The 18,035-nt window shown below is 39.6% G+C and overlaps 2 protein-coding genes and 1 pseudogene across 2 annotated transcripts; 2 read left to right on the top strand and 1 right to left on the bottom strand.

The window, feature by feature from the left end:
* The first annotated feature begins 757 nt into the window (after positions 1 to 757).
* Positions 758 to 2,816, top strand: LOC147307648 (uncharacterized). The gene has a single exon (XM_086271760.1). It carries the CDS (start codon positions 758 to 760, stop codon positions 2,420 to 2,422), a length of 1,665 nt encoding a protein of 554 aa, XP_086127886.1. The 3' UTR covers positions 2,423 to 2,816.
* A 2,684-nt stretch (positions 2,817 to 5,500) lies between these two features.
* On the top strand, positions 5,501 to 7,692 carry LOC147307647 (uncharacterized; annotated as a pseudogene).
* Positions 7,693 to 8,475: 783 nt separating this feature from the next.
* il20rb (interleukin 20 receptor subunit beta) lies at positions 8,476 to 16,984 on the bottom strand. Its single transcript, XM_086271892.1, has 8 exons — positions 16,880 to 16,984; positions 16,674 to 16,801; positions 14,436 to 14,562; positions 12,240 to 12,430; positions 11,820 to 11,944; positions 11,296 to 11,443; positions 10,435 to 10,589; positions 8,476 to 10,149 (listed from the first exon to the last, which is right to left on the bottom strand). The coding sequence occupies exons 2-8, from the start codon at positions 16,723 to 16,725 to the stop codon at positions 10,021 to 10,023; spliced, it is 927 nt and encodes a 308-aa protein (XP_086128018.1). The 5' UTR covers positions 16,726 to 16,801; positions 16,880 to 16,984; the 3' UTR covers positions 8,476 to 10,020.
* Positions 16,985 to 18,035: the final 1,051 nt, after the last annotated feature.

Genomic DNA, 18,035 nt, shown 5'->3' with positions numbered 1-18,035 from the left:
CACACACAAATCCTGATTTACAAGTACAAAACTGATTTACAAGTACAAAATATTTATGACCACAATTTGAGCCCATAGGTAACAGATGTCTCCGAAAACGTTGGAGCACTTTTGCAAACATGTGATATCTTGATAAACCGAGCAAATATTTGAATTTTACACAGTTACATTCTCACCTGAAAATATCCTAAAAGTGTATTTTGTGACCCAGAAAGAGTAATAAGAGTAATATTAAAACTAAGTAGCTACCGCCATTGTTGGAAACTGGAATTGGCTGGGCTGCGCTATGAATTCTGGGACATGGTGGGCCACGAAGGATACACCCGACCCATCCTTCAAATCTGGGGAAAAGTAGGACGCATTTGGAGGAGTCTACAAATTTGGACAGCTTTTGTGTAGTTTAGCCATTTTAAGCTAATTTAAGGATCTAAGGCGACAATTCTACATAAAAAAAAAATAGATCGTTTTTTTCTTCGACATCTCCATGAGTACAGCGATAGAGCAGAATGCCATTCCCTCAATATCGATATAATGTCTTCCCTCACTTAAGATACACAGTCATTGTTAAGCACAGATCATTCCTATTTAAACTTGATGACTCTAATTCTGTGTATTTATATTTTGTACTTTTCATATTTCTTCAGATTTGGGCCTGAACAACACCTCCAGAGCAGAAGATATTGATGCTGACTGCACAGAGCGAGAAAGATCAACGTCTTCACAGTAACTTTAGTAATTAATATAAAACAAAACGAGAATGTTCAGACGCTTTAAGGGAGAAAAAAGCCCCATAAAGCTTTCAGATGCTGTTAAAAAGATCAGCAAACTGCTGGAATCACATTCAGGACATCTCCCGGTTTATGTCATTCCCCTAAAAAATGATAAATTCAATGTCGATGGATGCAAGAGTTTTAGTTTTGGAGAAGAGTCCAGTAAACCTAATCGCACCATAATGGTTCTTGGAGCAACCGGTGCAGGGAAGACAACTCTCATCAACGGGATGATCAATTACATTTTAGGTGTTAAATGGGAGGATCAATATCGCTTTAACTTAGTGAATGAAACTCAGTCAACATCACAAGCTCACAGTCAGACCTCTGAAGTCGCTGTGTACAAAGTCAACCACCAGGAGGGATTTCAAATCCCGTTCTCTCTGACCATTGTGGACACTCCAGGCTTTGGCGATACAAGAGGCATAGAAAGAGACAGAGAGATCGTAGAGCAGCTACGTAATCTCTTCACTTCCTCACATGGTGTCAGTGAAATCGATGCTGTGTGTTTTGTAGCTCAGGCTGCTTTAGCACGACTCACACCAACACAAAAATATGTGTTTGATTCAGTGCTCTCAATCTTTGGCAAAGATGTGGCAGAAAACATCAGCATTGTGGTGACATTTGCAGACGGTCAGCGACCTCCAGTTCTCGAGGCGATCAATGCGGCAGGAGTCCCATGTCCTAAAACAAAAGACGGGCTGCCGGTTCACTTCAAATTCAATAACTCAGCGCTGTTTGCAAATAACAAATCAGCTGAAGGAGACAGAATGAGTGATGACGATGATGAAGGAGGCTTTGATCAGATGTTTTGGGAGATGGGGACAAAAAGCATGAAGAGGTTTTTTGCTGCTCTGAATAAAATAGAAACCAAAAGCTTGACACTGACAAAGGAAGTCCTCAGAGAAAGAAAGCAGCTCGAGATTTCAGTTGAGAATCTGCAGGAGCAGGTGAAACTTGGGTTAGCCAAGCTTGAGGAGATAAAAGAGACGAGGGAAAAAATTAAAGAATATGAAGCAGAGATCGGCAGAAATGAGAACTTTGAATTTGAAGTTACTGTCAAAAAGCCTGTTCAGGAGGACATTTCTGGCTCTGGAAACTACATCACCAACTGTCAGCAGTGTCATGTCACCTGCCACTACCCTTGTGCCTATGCAAATGATGCAGATAAAAGGAGCTGTGGAGCAATGGGGCCAGATGGATATTGTACTCAATGTCCAGGAAAATGTGTTTGGAATGTACACTTTAACCAGAAGTACAAATGGGGCTATGAAGATGTTAAAGAGAAAAGAACAATAAAGGAGCTGGAAGAAAAGTATCGGGAAGCCACAGGAGAGAAGATGACTGTTCAGAAAGTGATTGATAAACTGAATGCTGAGTATAAAAGTTTGCAGGCTGACGTAGTGAAACTGATGGAGAGATCTTCCAAGTGTCTGAACAGACTCAAAGAGATAGCACTGAAGCCAAACCCTCTGTCCACTCCAGAGTACATCGACATGCTTATTGAAGGAGAGAAATCTGAGGGCAAAGAAGGCTGGAAGCAACGAGTTCAGTCTCTGAGGTCCATGAAGGAAAAAGCAGAGACAATGGCTAAAATAGAGCAAGGCAAGAAACTCCTGCGTCATCAAGAATCACTTGATGTTAATGCTTAGCAAGTCAACAAGGCAACTCGTCCAGAGTCAGAGAACGACTTCACCACAGTTCAGTTTGAACTTGTTTTGCAATGTAGGTGCGTGCTTCACCACTTGGCTGTACTACTGCAAGTAATTTAAGATGTAAACACAGCACAATGACAAAAATGAGTTTTTATTTTCTGGTTGAATTTGTTCTGCTCTTCTCCACAGTCTGCTTGACACACACTACTCTCAGCTTTGGGTTTATTTCAATATCATTTCTTAATCTGTTTTGTTTACATTGAACTAAATTGTAATAATTAATTTTCTAACCTTAACTCTTCAAATTAAATTTGGGATAAAAAAAAGATAAATATAGTGCAAAGTCACATTTGTGCAAATGTGAATGTTACTAATATATAAAATCATTTTATGAGCTTCATTATGTTTTTGTCCATGATAGCATTCACGTCTGTTGTGGTGAATGATGGATGCATCAATAAATGTCAAACTATAACTACGTTTGTATTGTTGTGATGTTTGTGTTGTTAGCTAAGACATCTGTCCTCTGTCCACCCACATTAAAAATTCACTCCTTCACCTACTGGATCTTCACCCACTGCTGAAAGTTATGATTGTCATTTTACAGCAAATCAAATGTTAAGAAATTAGAAAAAGCCCAAATGAATCAAACTTGTGCACCAAATTATTTTTGTTGAAAGTCATACAGAAAAGTCAGAATGCTGTCTAAGGAAGTTTTTCCTGAAACACTACTTCTGCATTTCGGCTTAGTTCTTTAAAAGGTCATGTTACTCATATGAGATTGTATTTACCTCATTTACCTCACCTGGTAAGTACTAGATGAAGTCATAGATCAACATGAAACCAACTCCATATCCAAGTCATTACGTTTTGGTCCATTGAATATAAACTTGAATTATTTTCCTCTTGGTTTTACTGCGGCTACTGTAAGTGCATTGATGTGAGCAGTATTTATGAAACAATTTAGAAACAGTAATTGTACAGATCTTGTGCTGTGTGCTGTTCTTGGGCCTATGGAAAACATCATTTAGTGTATACATTCTGGAATAAATGAGTTTACTCCAGTTTTATTTGGCATTATATTTGTCTAAATTTCACATGTGATTGTTGGTCATGAAGACCCTTTGTGTTCATCTGAAGCTCATGTAGGCATCAGGCGCAATTCTCCTGCAGCAGCTCTTCTTTCACTTTCAGCTTTGCTGTGAATGAGGGTGCGGAGGACTTCTGAGAATTCATACTTGTTTACACGGTCGCTGGCCTGTTCACTTCCACCATACGTTCTTCTTCCTGTACCCAGGGCAAAAAAACACACAAACACACACAAAGAGAGAGAGGAGAAAACAAAGAAAAAAATCTGTCAAATTTTATTTTTCAAAATGTACTAAAATGGAAGACAAATGCATAACAACATGTAAATTAAAATAATTCATTTTTAACTTTCAACATCTTTCATTATTATTAGTTTAGTTTGAAAACGACTTTATGTCATCTACAGCTAACTTCCTTTATATTTTGCTGCAGCATGGCTAAGCCTGTATGTGGGTGGGGGAGGGCCGTGCGCCTGTTTGCCACATTAAATGTCATGGATCGCTGTGTGGCAGGCAGGATGCAAACTCACAGACTCAGGGGATGAACTCAAAAAAATCACAGCTTTAATGCTGGAGAGGCAGATCGTAGGACATACAAAACTAAACTGGGAACAAGAAACTAAACACTCGCAGAGAGACACAGGGAGATCCACACAGCATGAGGGAGAACGCGACACAGAACTGAGGGAGACGCAGACATAAATACACAGAGGGTTAACGAGGGAAGTGGGAGCACATGGGGAACACAGGTGACACTGATAACCATAACGAGACAGGGCGGGGTGAACATAACATGACGTATACAGGCGCGGGAGTCACCAAGTAAAACAGGAAGTACACGGGGGTTCAGACAGGAGGGGAGAGAGAGAGCACAGGAAGAACATAGCCATAACAGGCAGGGGAAACATGGAATAAACACAAAGAGGGGCACACAGGGGGTAAGAGTCACGAAAGGAAAACACTTAGGGAACAACACAACAGGACAACTCAGGAAACATGGCCTAAATAAGGAACGAAATACAAAAAATACAAGAAACTAAGAATACTGGGCCAACATCTTTCTTTCTGATAAAAGGTGCACTTCACAGTAAGTTCATGTTCACTGAGCTCTTTTTTGTTTATATGTATATATATATATATATATATATATATATATATATATATATATATATATATATATATATATATATATATATATATATGTATATATATATATATATATATATATATATATATATACATATGTGTGTGTGTGTGTGTGTGTCTTTTGTTTTATGTTTGTTTCATTTAGATATATTCATTTTAATTTATGAAAACATTTAATATTTATAATATTATTTGTACTAAGTATCCAAATATTGGTGTCCCTTTGTCATTTTTAATCTAATCGTTGTATTCTAGATGTTTCTGCACAGATAGTTTGCATTTTCCTCAAATTTGAATAATTTGAATACTGCAAATCTGTGTGTGTGTGTGTGTGTGTGTGTGTGTGTGTGTGTGTGTGTGTGTGTGTGTGTGTGTGTGTGTGTGTGATTTACCACCACACACAGCTGAGATCAAAGTGTGTGTGCATCTACAAGTAATCTCAGCAAAAACAAATAGATATCCACTACCAGTCAACAGTTTGAATCAGAATCAGAATACTTTATTAATCCCGAAGGAAATTAGGGTTACAGCAGGCAGCACGCTACTGGCGCATGCGCACTTACAAAGGAACCTTCTGACCAACTTTACAAAAACATGGGGAGACATGTCAGAAAGGTCGGCTGATAGGAAAAAAACAACGAAAATACATAACATGAGGTAAGAGCAGGAGAAAAAAAACTCCACTCAGACTGAGCTCCTAGTGGGAGAACAGTTTGATAATAGAAAAAACACCTCAGAAGACATTAAGTTGACTGCACATAATTTCAAATATTTGCTTTTTTAGAACTAGAAAAATAACTTTTCCATTAAGTTCACAAAATAATATACAACACAACAGGAAATGTCTGGGTTTTTTAAAGAAGAAGGAGGCTCCATAAAGCTTTCAGATGCTGTTAAAATAAAAGTCAGCAAACCACTTGAAACACCACCAGGGTTTCTCCCTGTTTATATGATTCACCTGGAAAAGAACATGACATTCAATGTCGATGGATGCAAGAGATTCAGTATTGGAGAAGAGTCCAGTAAGCCTAATCGCACCATAATGCTTATGGGCGCAACCGGTGCTGGGAAGACAACTCTCATCAACGGGATGATCAATTACATTTTAGGTGTTAAATGGGAGGATCCATATCACTTTAACTTGGTGAATGAAACTCAGTCAACATCACAAGCTCACAGTCAGACCTCTGAAGTCGCTGTGTACAAAATCAACCACCAGGAGGGATTTCAAATCCCGTTCTCTCTGACCATTGTGGACACTCCAGGCTTTGGAGATACAAGAGGCATAGAAAAAGACAGAGAGATCGTAGAGCAGCTACGTAATCTCTTCACTTCCTCACATGGTGTCAGTGAAATCGATGCTGTGTGTTTTGTAGCTCAGGCTGCTTTAGCACGACTCACACCAACACAGAAATATGTGTTTGATTCAGTGCTCTCAATCTTTGGCAAAGATGTGGCAGAAAACATCAGCATTGTGGTGACATTTGCAGACGGTCAACGACCATCAGTTCTCGAGGCGATCAATGCTGCAGGAGTCCCATGTCCTAAAACAAAAGACGGGCTGCCGGCTCACTTCAAATTCAATAATTCAGCGCTGTTTGCAAACAACAAACCAGCTGTGGCAGAAAGCATGAATGATGATGATGACAATGATAATGATGATGATGAAGAGGACTTCAATCAGATGTTTTGGAAGATGGGGACGAAAAGTATAAAGAAGTTTTTTGCTGCTCTGAATAAAATAGAAACTAAAAGCTTGACACTGACAAAGGAAGTCCTCAGAGAAAGAAAGCAGCTCGAGATTTCAGTTGAGAATCTGCAGGTGCAGGTGAAACTTGGGTTAGCCAAGCTTGAGGAGATAAAAGAGACGAGGGAAAAAATTAAAAACTGCAAGGCAGAGATCAGCAGAAATGAAAGCTTTGAGTTTGAAGTTTCTGTTAAAATCCCTGTTCCGGAGGATATTTCGAATCCTGGAAACTACATCACTAATTGCAAGCAGTGTCATTACACCTGTCACTACCCTTGCCAGACAGCAAATGATGCAGATAAACGTGGCTGTGCAGCAATGGGGCCAGACGGATACTGTACAGAGTGCCCAGGGAAATGTATTTGGAATGTACGTTATAATCAGAAGTACAAATGGGTGTATAAAGAAGTTAAAGAGAAATGAACAATAAAGGAGCTGAGAAAAAAGTACTTGAAGGCCAAAGGAGAGAAGATGACTGTTCAAGCACTGGTTGACAAACTGAATGCTGAGTATGACTGTTTGCAGGCTGAGGTGGTGAAACTGGTGGAGAGATCTGCAGAGTGTCTGAACAGACTCAAAGAGATAGCACTGAAGCCAAACCCTCTGTCCACTCTAGAACACATCGACGTGCTTATTGAAGGAGAGAAATCTGAGGCTAAACCAGGCTGGAAGCAACGAGTTCAGTCTCTGACGTCCATGAAGGAAAAAGCAGAGCTCATGGCTCACGTGGAGAAATTTAATTAAACATTCTTGATGCTACATCTTTGACAATTCACAAATAAAATAAGATAAATAAAGACAGAAGTAGCATCAAATATTTAGAGGCATTAAATCTCAGCCAGCAACAACAATATTAAGTAATTTAAGGTTTTACCACTTGTGCAATTCTTTTGTTTTTCTATGTTTTCTATGTTTTTTTTGTTTTTTTTACAGTTTAATGCTTTATCATTTTTTACATCACTTTAGACAACATAAAACCTAAATAACATACAACACTGATCACAACATAACTGTTTTATTTCTTCATTCAATTATTTTATTCCCTCTTAACTGTTTATAATGCCTGACACACACACACTGTTCTCCATGTTTTAAACCTGCTTAATGTTTTTATGTCATAAAATGCAAATATCATTGATATAAGAGATTTTTATTCTGAGTTACATGTTATGTCTATTCTTGTAATAGCCTGCTGAATGATGGTGACATCATTAAATAATAAACTTTGATAAACTTGAGAGCACATAAGCTGCTGTCTGTCGTGATCCTTCATTGCACAGATTGGCATCTCACTCACTCTGTACTGCAGTCAGTGTAGAAAAGATGGTAACTCGAGTTATAAACAGGTGACAAACAGTCACTGTTAATATTTTGGTTTCTGTCCTAGTATTTCTACTTCTCAGGTTTTGTGTTTTGAGCTCTTTCTGTTCTGCGTCTCTGTGTTCCCTCCCTGTTGCCATGTCTGATAGTGTTAAGCTCGTGTCTGTGCATACCTGTTGCATTGTGTGTACACCACGTGTAAGTAAAGCTCACTCATTGCACATAAGCCAGTGCCTGCATTTGGGTCTCTCTCTCTCCACTTCACTTCAATAATTCAATTTTCACAAATTTACGACAAAGCAAAACTATAAATACTCATCTTCTAGAGTGTTTCCAATGATAATACCTGACATGGGCTATTGCCCTGCTGTAAGTTTCCTCATAGGTTATACAGTGCAATAATGAAGCTCTCTGAAGACGCTTCTCACAATCTAATTTCTTTTTTTCCTAAAACAGTAAATATTATCATGGACTTAACAAAAATGTGTCATATCCACACATCCATCCAATTCAGACTGCAGGGAGGCTAAAACCCATCACAACTCCAGTACAGCAAAAACAAGAGGCGCAGAACACAGAACACCTAGTAAAAAGATTTAAAGGCTGATAATCCACAAACACGTTTATTCAATGAATTTACCTCATTGAATATATATGTATATCTCTATGTATATATATATATATATATATATATATATATATATATATATATATATATATATATATATATATATAACACATCAACATTGCAATGACAACATATATATGTACATATACACATAGCTCTACAGCAGGATTTAAGCCTAAAGCAGTCAAACTATATGCCTCACATTACATACACATGCACGGACCACAATAAGTACACTGAGCTCATTACTCGGTCCAGAGTAGATCAACATTCAACGTTTGTTTAAAATCATCTCTGTCACATTGGTTGTTTACTCGACAGCACGCTCTAAGTGTGGTATAGAGTTTCTCCTAAAGGCAGAAAGTCTGGAGCACAGAAACTGAGTGTGACCTCTCTGATACAGGTTTTCTCTGACTGAGGTTTCAGGTTTTGTTGAGCCAGCAAATACCACGAAAGCCTGACAATGTTGACCTGACTTCATGGCTCACCCTTCAGGTCTAAGGTTACAGAAAATAAACAATGCTCATCTGTAAGTGTTTAGCTGTAACCCAACAATATCTGCTCCATCACAGCAAGCTTATTTCAAAAACATGACACACTGCATGTGCTTTAATTATAACTTCATCCTAACAGCACATTTTCAGCAGTGATGTGACAGCATCTCGTACACATCACTGCAGTTTAATTATACACGTTAACAAAGGCGACATTAACGTAAAGCACCAGCTAGAAATCAACACATGTAGTTTCACTCTAAAAGAACTAAAGAGGTAGCACTGTAAGATAACAAGAACAGAGTCTGGCACCAGAGTGTTTTAAATACAGATTTGTAAAGCTTGCTCTAAAATGAGCATTAACAACTCTTAGTACCAAAATATTAAGAAGCTGATGAAGTCAGTCCGAGCTCCTACTGCAGGTCTGATGGTTTGTTTAATTTGTAGGCAGCATGTTGCTCACAACTTTTGAACTGAATTTTACAGACTGACACGCGTAGTGAATCCTGTGGTTGGTCTGCTGGACTGATGGCTTTGTAAGAAGCTCATACTGGTTCAATTCAAACAGAATGTAATCTTTAGTTGGTAAATATATTTTCTTGAGTAATATACTTAAATGTACTCGGTGAAAATATGCCTGTATCCCTGCTTCATTCATTACTGCTTCATTTCACAATCAAAGTGTGATGGTTCATTTGCTTAACAGTTTCACAATCAGCAGTTACACAGTAATACTTAAAATGTCTCTTCATTTCCCAAGATTTTTTTTCCACAAATCTTTCAATAGCATTGTTGCTGAAAGGCAGAGCTAAGAACAAAGACAGAACGTAAATTCTTCCCTACATCTTTGTTTACTACCACTGTGGATCTACTTGAATCTTGAATAAATCCTGACCTCCTTCTGTGGGCTTCGTAGCGCTTTAAAAGTCACACAAATACCCAGTTTTTTCTTCTGAAGAGAAGTCAACAGGGAATGTAAACACTTGTCAGCTTTGTCGGGGCTCACAGGGGCTTCTTGTTCCACCTCCAACTCTGATCAGAGGGTCATAAATGGACCATTCAAATGTTGCGTGCTGCTCCGTGTGACCCTCCAACAGCTATACTGCAGGACTGTAGCACGACGTTACTTCCTTGTTGTCCTGCTGTAGATTCTCAGTGAGTTTCAGCTTGGTTTAGTCTTCCTGATGGGTTATCAGTGCAGCATCAGTCTGTGATGAGGTTTGATTTGGCTCCATCACCATCTGGTCACAAAGCTCCTTCTCCTGAGGGCTCATTGGGATTTGAATGTCCCAATTACCTCTCTGTAGAAAAACAGACCAAGATATGGAAAACTTCACTAAACAGTAGATAATTTTACTTCACACTGAACCTCAAACTTAGTCAGTACGTGCAGTAACACTCTTTACTATGTGTATTTATGATTTAGGTGTCAGATATTCGGTAGAAACAATAATTATGAGTGTATCACCAGCAGGGTGCGCTAAAGTACTGCTGCTGTTAGGTTTGCTGATATAAATTGTGACTTCCTGGTTCAGATATTTTACACCACAGGTATTCTGTCTGTGTAGATGAGAGGTAGTACTGACCAGAGACTGTGGCAGAGGCTCTTTATGGAAATGTGTTTTACAGGTTTCTGGACGACAGTGAACGATGGACCAGAATAAAACAAACAGGAGTCCCGCCATGATGATGACCGTCACCGTCAGGGTGGTCGGCGTCTTCCAAGCAGGAGCATCTGGATCTGCAGATGAGTCGGGAGTCAAAACCTCAGTGAGCGTGAGCGCTCTTTTAGTTCACTGCATAAATGCTGGCTTTAAAAAATGTCTGTTCAATGATCAGAATTAGATTCAGACCTTTTAGTTCTTTAGGTTCTTTCTGGATTTTATTGTTTTTTCTCTGCGTCTAATGTTCACATTTTCTTGATGTTCAGATATTTTTTAATTGAACATTTAATTATTTTGAATAATTGATGAGGAAACAAGGACCACTGTTTCCAAAACTAAGAAAAGCCTCATCTGGACAACGAGGAAGGTTCCATATTTAAATTTAATTATAAGCACAAATCTTGATGTTTCTGTGAAGTAAAGACTTTATAGGCAGATCATGTGGAATAAGAGAATGGGTTTGATGGTGAAGATCTTTTTCTAAAATTGTGAATGTTTTTTTTTAAATTTGGATTTCTTTTGGGAAAGGGAAGACTTTTATTAAATGCTTTTTTGTGATGTGATGAAGGTTTTAACTTCAATGAACTACCAGGTATTATGAAAAGAGAAACATCTCTGAAACTAAGAAAATATTTTATGAAATACATTTTAAATTAGAAGGATATTTAAGCACGACCTACAGATTTTATTGTAATTTAGAAACATGTTCAAAGTTAAAACATTTTAGGAAAGTAAGTGTGTGTGTGTGTGTGTGTGTGTGTGTGTGTGTGTTTACGCCTGTACCTATGATGGACACACACTGGGTGTCAGTGCTGTTGCTGCGAAACCCTGAGTTCAGCACAGTCTGCGCTGTGACGCAGTACACTGCTCCCTCCTGCAGGGCGGCGATGTGCAGCACCTCTTCCTCAGCAGGCATCGAGTACACGACAGCCTAAAAGAGATCAAAATAACGAAAATGTGAGTTTTTTTTTATTTTAAACAATGAAACAAAGAATACAGCAAATGCATAAAAAACAAAGCTTAAACTGTGTCATTAAATTAAGTCAGAAAGGAGGAGACACGAAAAAAGAAACAGTGTAAGAAAAGGGGACAAAAAGCAAGAGTGTGGGGAGAAAACATGAAAACGTGAGAATAAAGGTGGATTAAAAGAAATGGAAGGACAGGCGGAAAGAAAAAAGAAAACAGAAACAAGGAAAGGAATCACAATCTCAACGAAAATAAATAATCAAGGAAAAGAAAAGAAAGGAGCACATGCAAGAATGATAACATGAACTAGAAATAAAGAGAAAAGGAGATCAGATAACGACCTGCAGCTTTTCGCCTTTTTTCCAAACGGTCACATCGACGGTTGACGTCAGAGGAAGAGTCTCAAACGACACCTGGATGGCGTCGCCTGCTGACATCACTGTCATCTTTGGTACCGACAGCTTGGCTGCACACAGGAATCACTCTTTATTATTTCTATTAGAAAATGGTTTTTTCTTGGCCAGGTTCACAGGATCACGTGGGCTCTTCAAAGTCTCACATATTTAAAAATTCAAAAATTCAAATGGACTTTTCTGCACATTTACTCTCTATCAGATATTTTAAAACCAAGGCCTCTTTCTTTCCTTTAGTGCCTGACTTTTCTCTTCCTGCCTGACGATACGTCTCAGCTGAAGACAAACATCCATAAACACACCGAACATCAGCCGTAAAACAGACGTAGCTGTCAGCTCTTGTCTTACTTTGTCTCCTATTGAAGGGAGGTCTGAGTTTGGTCCAGGCGGAGCGCTGCGAGCCGCAATGCGCTCTGACCCGGATGTTGTAGTCAGAGTCTGATCCCAGGTCAGAGGTCAGGTCACAGTGACTGAGCGTGATCCGCTGGCACCCTGGAGCCTCCATCCACCTGCCGTTCTGATGCTCCAGCTCAAACTCTCTGCGGACGTCGAGCACAGAAAGAGTTTTAGTTTTCTTTTAGATATTTCTTGGGAACAGAACAGAGACTCTAAAAGTTCATATAACAAATTTCGATTCATATAACGATTTCTTCATCCAGCACTTTTTGGTTCATTTAGTCATATTAGTGACCAGCTGTTGCATTTCAGTCCAATTATCCCCGTTTTTAATGTCCATATTTTTGTTAATCTACCTCTGTTGTATACAGTGCTTTGAGTAGAAAGCGATATAAGAATCAGTCCATTTACCATCTTTAGATGCTAAACATGATGTGAACTCATTGTCTCCTGTGGTTGAACTTTCTTCCTCTTTCTGAGAAGCTACAGTGAGGTAATAATAGATTCTATGATGCTGGAGCTGAGGAGGAACGTAGGTCTGAACAAATACAACCAATAAACTCTCTGCAGTGTAACAGCTTCTTTGAGTGTCACTGTTTATAAATCTGTCTTTCCTGCCTCAGTGATTCCCCTCCTGCTACTCGCTGGGTAATTTTGATAAAGCTGTTTTTATTAGCTTCATTTAAAGGAGTTTGAAACTATTCACATTTAATCCTTTTAAAATACACCTCTGCACGACTCCACCTCCTCCACCACGCACGCAGCAGTCCTCATTGCATTTGTTGTTTATTGCACATCACTGAAGATTTAGCACAGCAATGACTCAGGATTCAGTCAGAGTCAACCTGTTAGGTGGCATTTATGACATTTATCAGAGGATCAGAGGTGTGGCTGAGCCTGTCTATCGTTAGGTTTTGGTGTGAGCTCATAAAGCTTTTACACCAGGATGATATTTGTCTTAAAATATTTATAATAAAAAGCAGAGGAATAATTAAGTTTATGGTTGTAAAACTTTATAAACATCATTGCATCTGCATGCATCTGTGTGCTTTCACTGTTGGGGTGCATACACCCATACCCGAGCCTTACACCCATAGCCAGGTCTTACACTGCTGCTACGCCTCCAAAGCAGAAAAAGAGGGTGGAACCACAGGTGAGAGTTTTTCGAACAGGTCTTATGCTCTCACTGTTAGTGATTTGTTGGAAGTTATTTACTCCTTAATTTAAAGGTGGTTTTTAGACGTCTCTCTTGTGTTGCAGTGATAAAAGACACTGAAATTCTCTCAGTTATGAAACTGTTACTGACTGAACAGCTGTAATCTTTGTGGCTTACACTCAGGTGACTTAGAACAAACTGAGGCTGTAATAACTAGAATAAAGCACTAAGCAAAAACACTTCCGTCCAGCTATGAACACAGACGTACCTGCTGATCATTCTTTGCTCCTGTTGTTTTAGGTCACATGGTTAGAATTACATCAAGAACAATGTCTCCCTGTCAGGATCATTTAGTTTTAGCTGTCGTTGTATACAAATACAAACATGCAATAAACCCTGTTGGTCATTTCTGTGTTTGTCAGTCTGCAGCAAAGACACGAGAGTCGGTGCTGTTTGTTTGTCGGCTCTCAGTCTCAACACTGACGTCGTTGTTCTAGTCCAGTCTTCTTGCTCGCCTTCATGTTCAATCAGCCTCTACTCTGCGTAGTTTAAATCTGTGCTCTCAGTCCCGCTTTTAGGCCTTCATTCATTCAACCCACCTCCTCTCCATCTCCACCTCACAGACACCTCAGTCAGAGCTCCATCCAAGCCTCAGTCTTCATCTTCACCACCACCTGCATCTACACTCTGCGGCGTCCTGTCCTAAATCCTCTCACCGTGGAATTCTGACTGCCGTGATGTCTCATCGGAGTCTAATCCCCAAACTCTGCCTCAATAAACCATGTTTCAATTCTTCAAAGTGATCTCTCTGTATTGAGCTACAGGATGAGGTTGACTTTGAGCTCCAAACTGTTCTTACTAAAATTCATATTTTTAAAAGTCATCATCAGTTTGTTTTGTGTATGACTTTTTAATATGGATCATTCAATATGGATGTTCTGTTGGGGACTAGTGTAAGCAAATATTTGATCAGCATTTTTTACAATACTTACCCCTGATACTGGACAGAGTACAGAAGTGTAGTGTTGCATGAAGCCTGCAGGGGGGGCCACCTCAGCATGTGTCTCATGTCGACAGACTCCATGAAAACACTGCCAGGAGCTGGTAGCGTCCAAACATCTGCAGCCACAGTAAAATGTCAGATCAAATGTTATAAATCAGGTATCATAAAAAATTTAATATTAAGTCAAATTTAATATGAGCAGAACACGTCCTGATATCCTCTGTTGCCATATGACTAATCAAAACATCAGATGGATATTAAAAAAGGAAATTGAAGCTCCAGCTGCAGACACGTATAAACCCAATCTAATCTAATACTGTTTGCCTGCATCTCATCGTTACACACACTGATTTATTAGTCAGAAGGTTCACTTTGTGTTTTGCACTTGTGTTTCCAGTTTTCTGATTGGTTTCATTTAGTTTGGGAAAAAGATATCCGGCCTTAACCATGTGCCTTAAAACACACTACACAGAAAAATGCCATAACTTGATGCTAAAGCCCAGCATGAGTCATAACTTGCTGAACGTCCATATTCGCTGCATTGCTGCACTGACTCAAGCTATCGGTGTTTCCTTCTTACTGGTAGTTACTATTGCCACTGACCTCCCACTGCAACAAGTTAAACTGCAGTCACTAAACCATCTTTTGGCACCAAATGGTATTATAGTAAAACCGACTCCAGTTCAGCTGCAGCATAACAAATAGAGGTTTTTGACATTAAGACATAATATTTGTTCTTCATTTTGGAAAATGTATCTATTTTTAAATGCATTCATTATAAATTGTTATCATTAAGTAAAGTTTCAAAAAGCCCAAAATAATAAAGAAAAGCCCCCAAAGTTCATAAATGTCATGCATGTCAGTTTTTACTTCACTTGGCTTGCTGAGCCCAGGTGAGAGTAGTGCACAGCTCTACACGGGTATAACAGGGATAGTAATGATCAGTACTTTGAGGAGCATCCATGAGTTCTGAGCAAAGCACACTCGTCTCGGATTTGTTTGCTTGTACGTGACAGAGCGTCTGTCTGCATTGGCTCCACACACGTCAGGATGAGGGGAAATAAGGCAGGTTGGTCTTTTCAAAGCGGGGTTCAGTGAAGAAATGGAGAAAAGGAAACTCAATCATTTTCATTTATGGTCAAATTAACTGTATTATTAGTTGGTAGATGTGATGAAAACAACATTAAAAAATAACTATTGTAAAAGTTACACTTATTCAAAAGGCTTGAATTAATATTTTTAAGATCTACTGGATGTCAGACTGGATACTGATGAAGCTGATGTTCCTCCTTCAGTGACTGTGGCGTGCAAGAATCGAGTGTCTGATTGGGCAATACAAGAGTCCACTTACACTGTAAGATCTGCAGTGGACTTTCTTGTGTAGGTGTACTTTTGTATTACTGACATATTTTCTATTTTCCAAATTTTTTAGGGGGGAGGAAACGAATATGGGCTGTAATTATTTAATAACTCATAAATCTGAGTAATTTTGTGGTGGCTTAGGCTGACGTGTGTGTGACACTGCTGCTCGCTGTTTACATGACTTCACCTCAAATAAGTCGACTCCCTGAACCTGGATCTGTCTGCTGTGTTTGCCCTGATGACGCCTTTAGGTGCATTTTTAATGCAATTATCAGATTCTTCATCTGTGATAGATTTTACTAGAAGACCTCCAATAATTTTTGATGTTTAGTATTTATTTATATGACTAATCATACTCATCTGTACTCATACAATTTATGCATACAGTCGTTTTAAAGTTCTTTATGAATAAAGATGATGATGATGATGATGCTGCTCACTTGGCTTTCACTCAACAAACATGAGATAACACAGATTCCTTCAGTCGTGTTGTGCCGAGACATCACCGGTGCAGCCGAGCTTGTTCATCTACAACAGCTCAACTAATTAAAATGTAACAATAAAAGGCATTAAGCTATGACGTTCCATTTTTTAATCAAGTATCCAGATTTGTGTGTGTGTGTGTGTGTGTGTGTGTGTGTGTGTGTGTGTGTGTGTGTGTGTGTGTGTGTGTGTGGACTCTCCATAAACCATCCCATTCAAAAAGAAATCCTGGTAAAGCAGCAGCCAGACTCCCTCCTGGAGGATTTTCCAGCCTGTTAGTTGATCTTGTGTGAACAGCGCCTAATGCTGCAGAGCCTTCATGTGATTGTGTGTTGGGCTCAGACAGAAATCAGGTCTCTGTGTCAGCTGAATGTAAACTCACCATTTGTGAAATTCAGCAGGGTCATCATCAGCAGCAGGAGACTGACAGTCATGACTGCAGCACTTATCTCCAGACCAGAGGGAGAAATGAGCCCGTCGGTTCCTTCATAGCCAAATCTGAGCAGGTACCTGCACACAGGCGGATCGTTAATATGAGATTAAAAATCCAGATCTCTGTCAAAATAACCCAGATCCTTCTGTGCTCACTCAGGTCTTGAAGACAATTGGAAGATCACAGTGAAATCACAGGTTTCAGTTCGTCTATCGTCTTTCTGCCAAACTCCTCTTTCAAACTCGTAAGAAGCGTCTTTCGTCTCTCTGTAACTCGGCTCTTCTCTGACCTGCAGAGAGGAGCTAGTGTGTCCGGATGCTGAGGGTGTATTTGGGGCAGGAGATCCGGTCTGACCTGTTATGATTTCCCTCAAGGCGCACAGCTGTCAACAGTAAATTACTGGCTTAACTCATAACACGGCTGTTGAGCTTCTGTAACACAAACAAAGATCATCAACGCTGTTTGTTATCAGTATTAACACGGTCAGTACATAGTGCTGCTTGTCCAGTGCAAACAAGTGTCTGATTGACACACCAGCCGGTTTCTGAGATCAGATTTTAAATGTACATCATGATCTTATTTTCTGTTCAGTCCACATAGTGAGTAAGCAGATAAGCAGCCCTGACAGCAGCATTTTAGAAATGAATGGTTCCTTTAAGTAACATCCTCAGATAGAATCTGGGCTAAAGTGCCAAAGATAACAAGCACTCGTTTTCATCTTCAGCAGAGGGAATCCTAATCTCTCTTGGAATACATTTTATCCACTCGTTCACTTCATCCAGATGCTGTGTCACCTCAGCGTCTGGTGGTGTGCAGAGGGGGACACACTAAAAGAGTTATGGCCAAAATGCAAGATGACAAGGCTGAAGTCCAGCCAATAAGAAGCAAGCCTGAGCATGAATCCAAAGAAGAGACCAAAAATGCAAAGAGATAAAAATGCAAAGAGACACATGCAGGGAGTCAAACAAGCAGAAGACAACACAACACAATCAAAGAACACAGCCAAACTGAAGCCTTTAAATACACACAGGAGCTAATGAGGGATAGTGGCAACACAACGGTGGCGACAAAGGGCCAAGTAGGTCTGGATATCTCTGGAAATGCTGTACTTTGATTTACTCGAGGTATCATTGTCTAATATTCAAATCTGTGTGACAAATATGAACCAAGTAAAAGCTGTGTACATGAAAAACTACTCAACCCCCCCAAAACAAGACCTCCAGCAGCACCAGGCTCAGGGAGGGGCGGCCATCTGCTGCAACTGGTTGGGGGAGAGGGGAGGAAGGCGGGACAAAAGACATGCTGCAGTAG

The sequence above is a fragment of the Aulonocara sp. 'chitande type north' Nkhata Bay genome, linkage group LG18 (genome assembly GCF_057382095.1).
Source record: "Aulonocara sp. 'chitande type north' Nkhata Bay isolate Kocher_YH1m ecotype deep benthic linkage group LG18, A_spYH_male_GT1.1, whole genome shotgun sequence".
Taxonomy (NCBI): Eukaryota; Metazoa; Chordata; class Actinopteri; order Cichliformes; family Cichlidae; genus Aulonocara; species Aulonocara sp. 'chitande type north' Nkhata Bay.
This window is presented reverse-complemented; position numbering and strand designations above follow the sequence as displayed.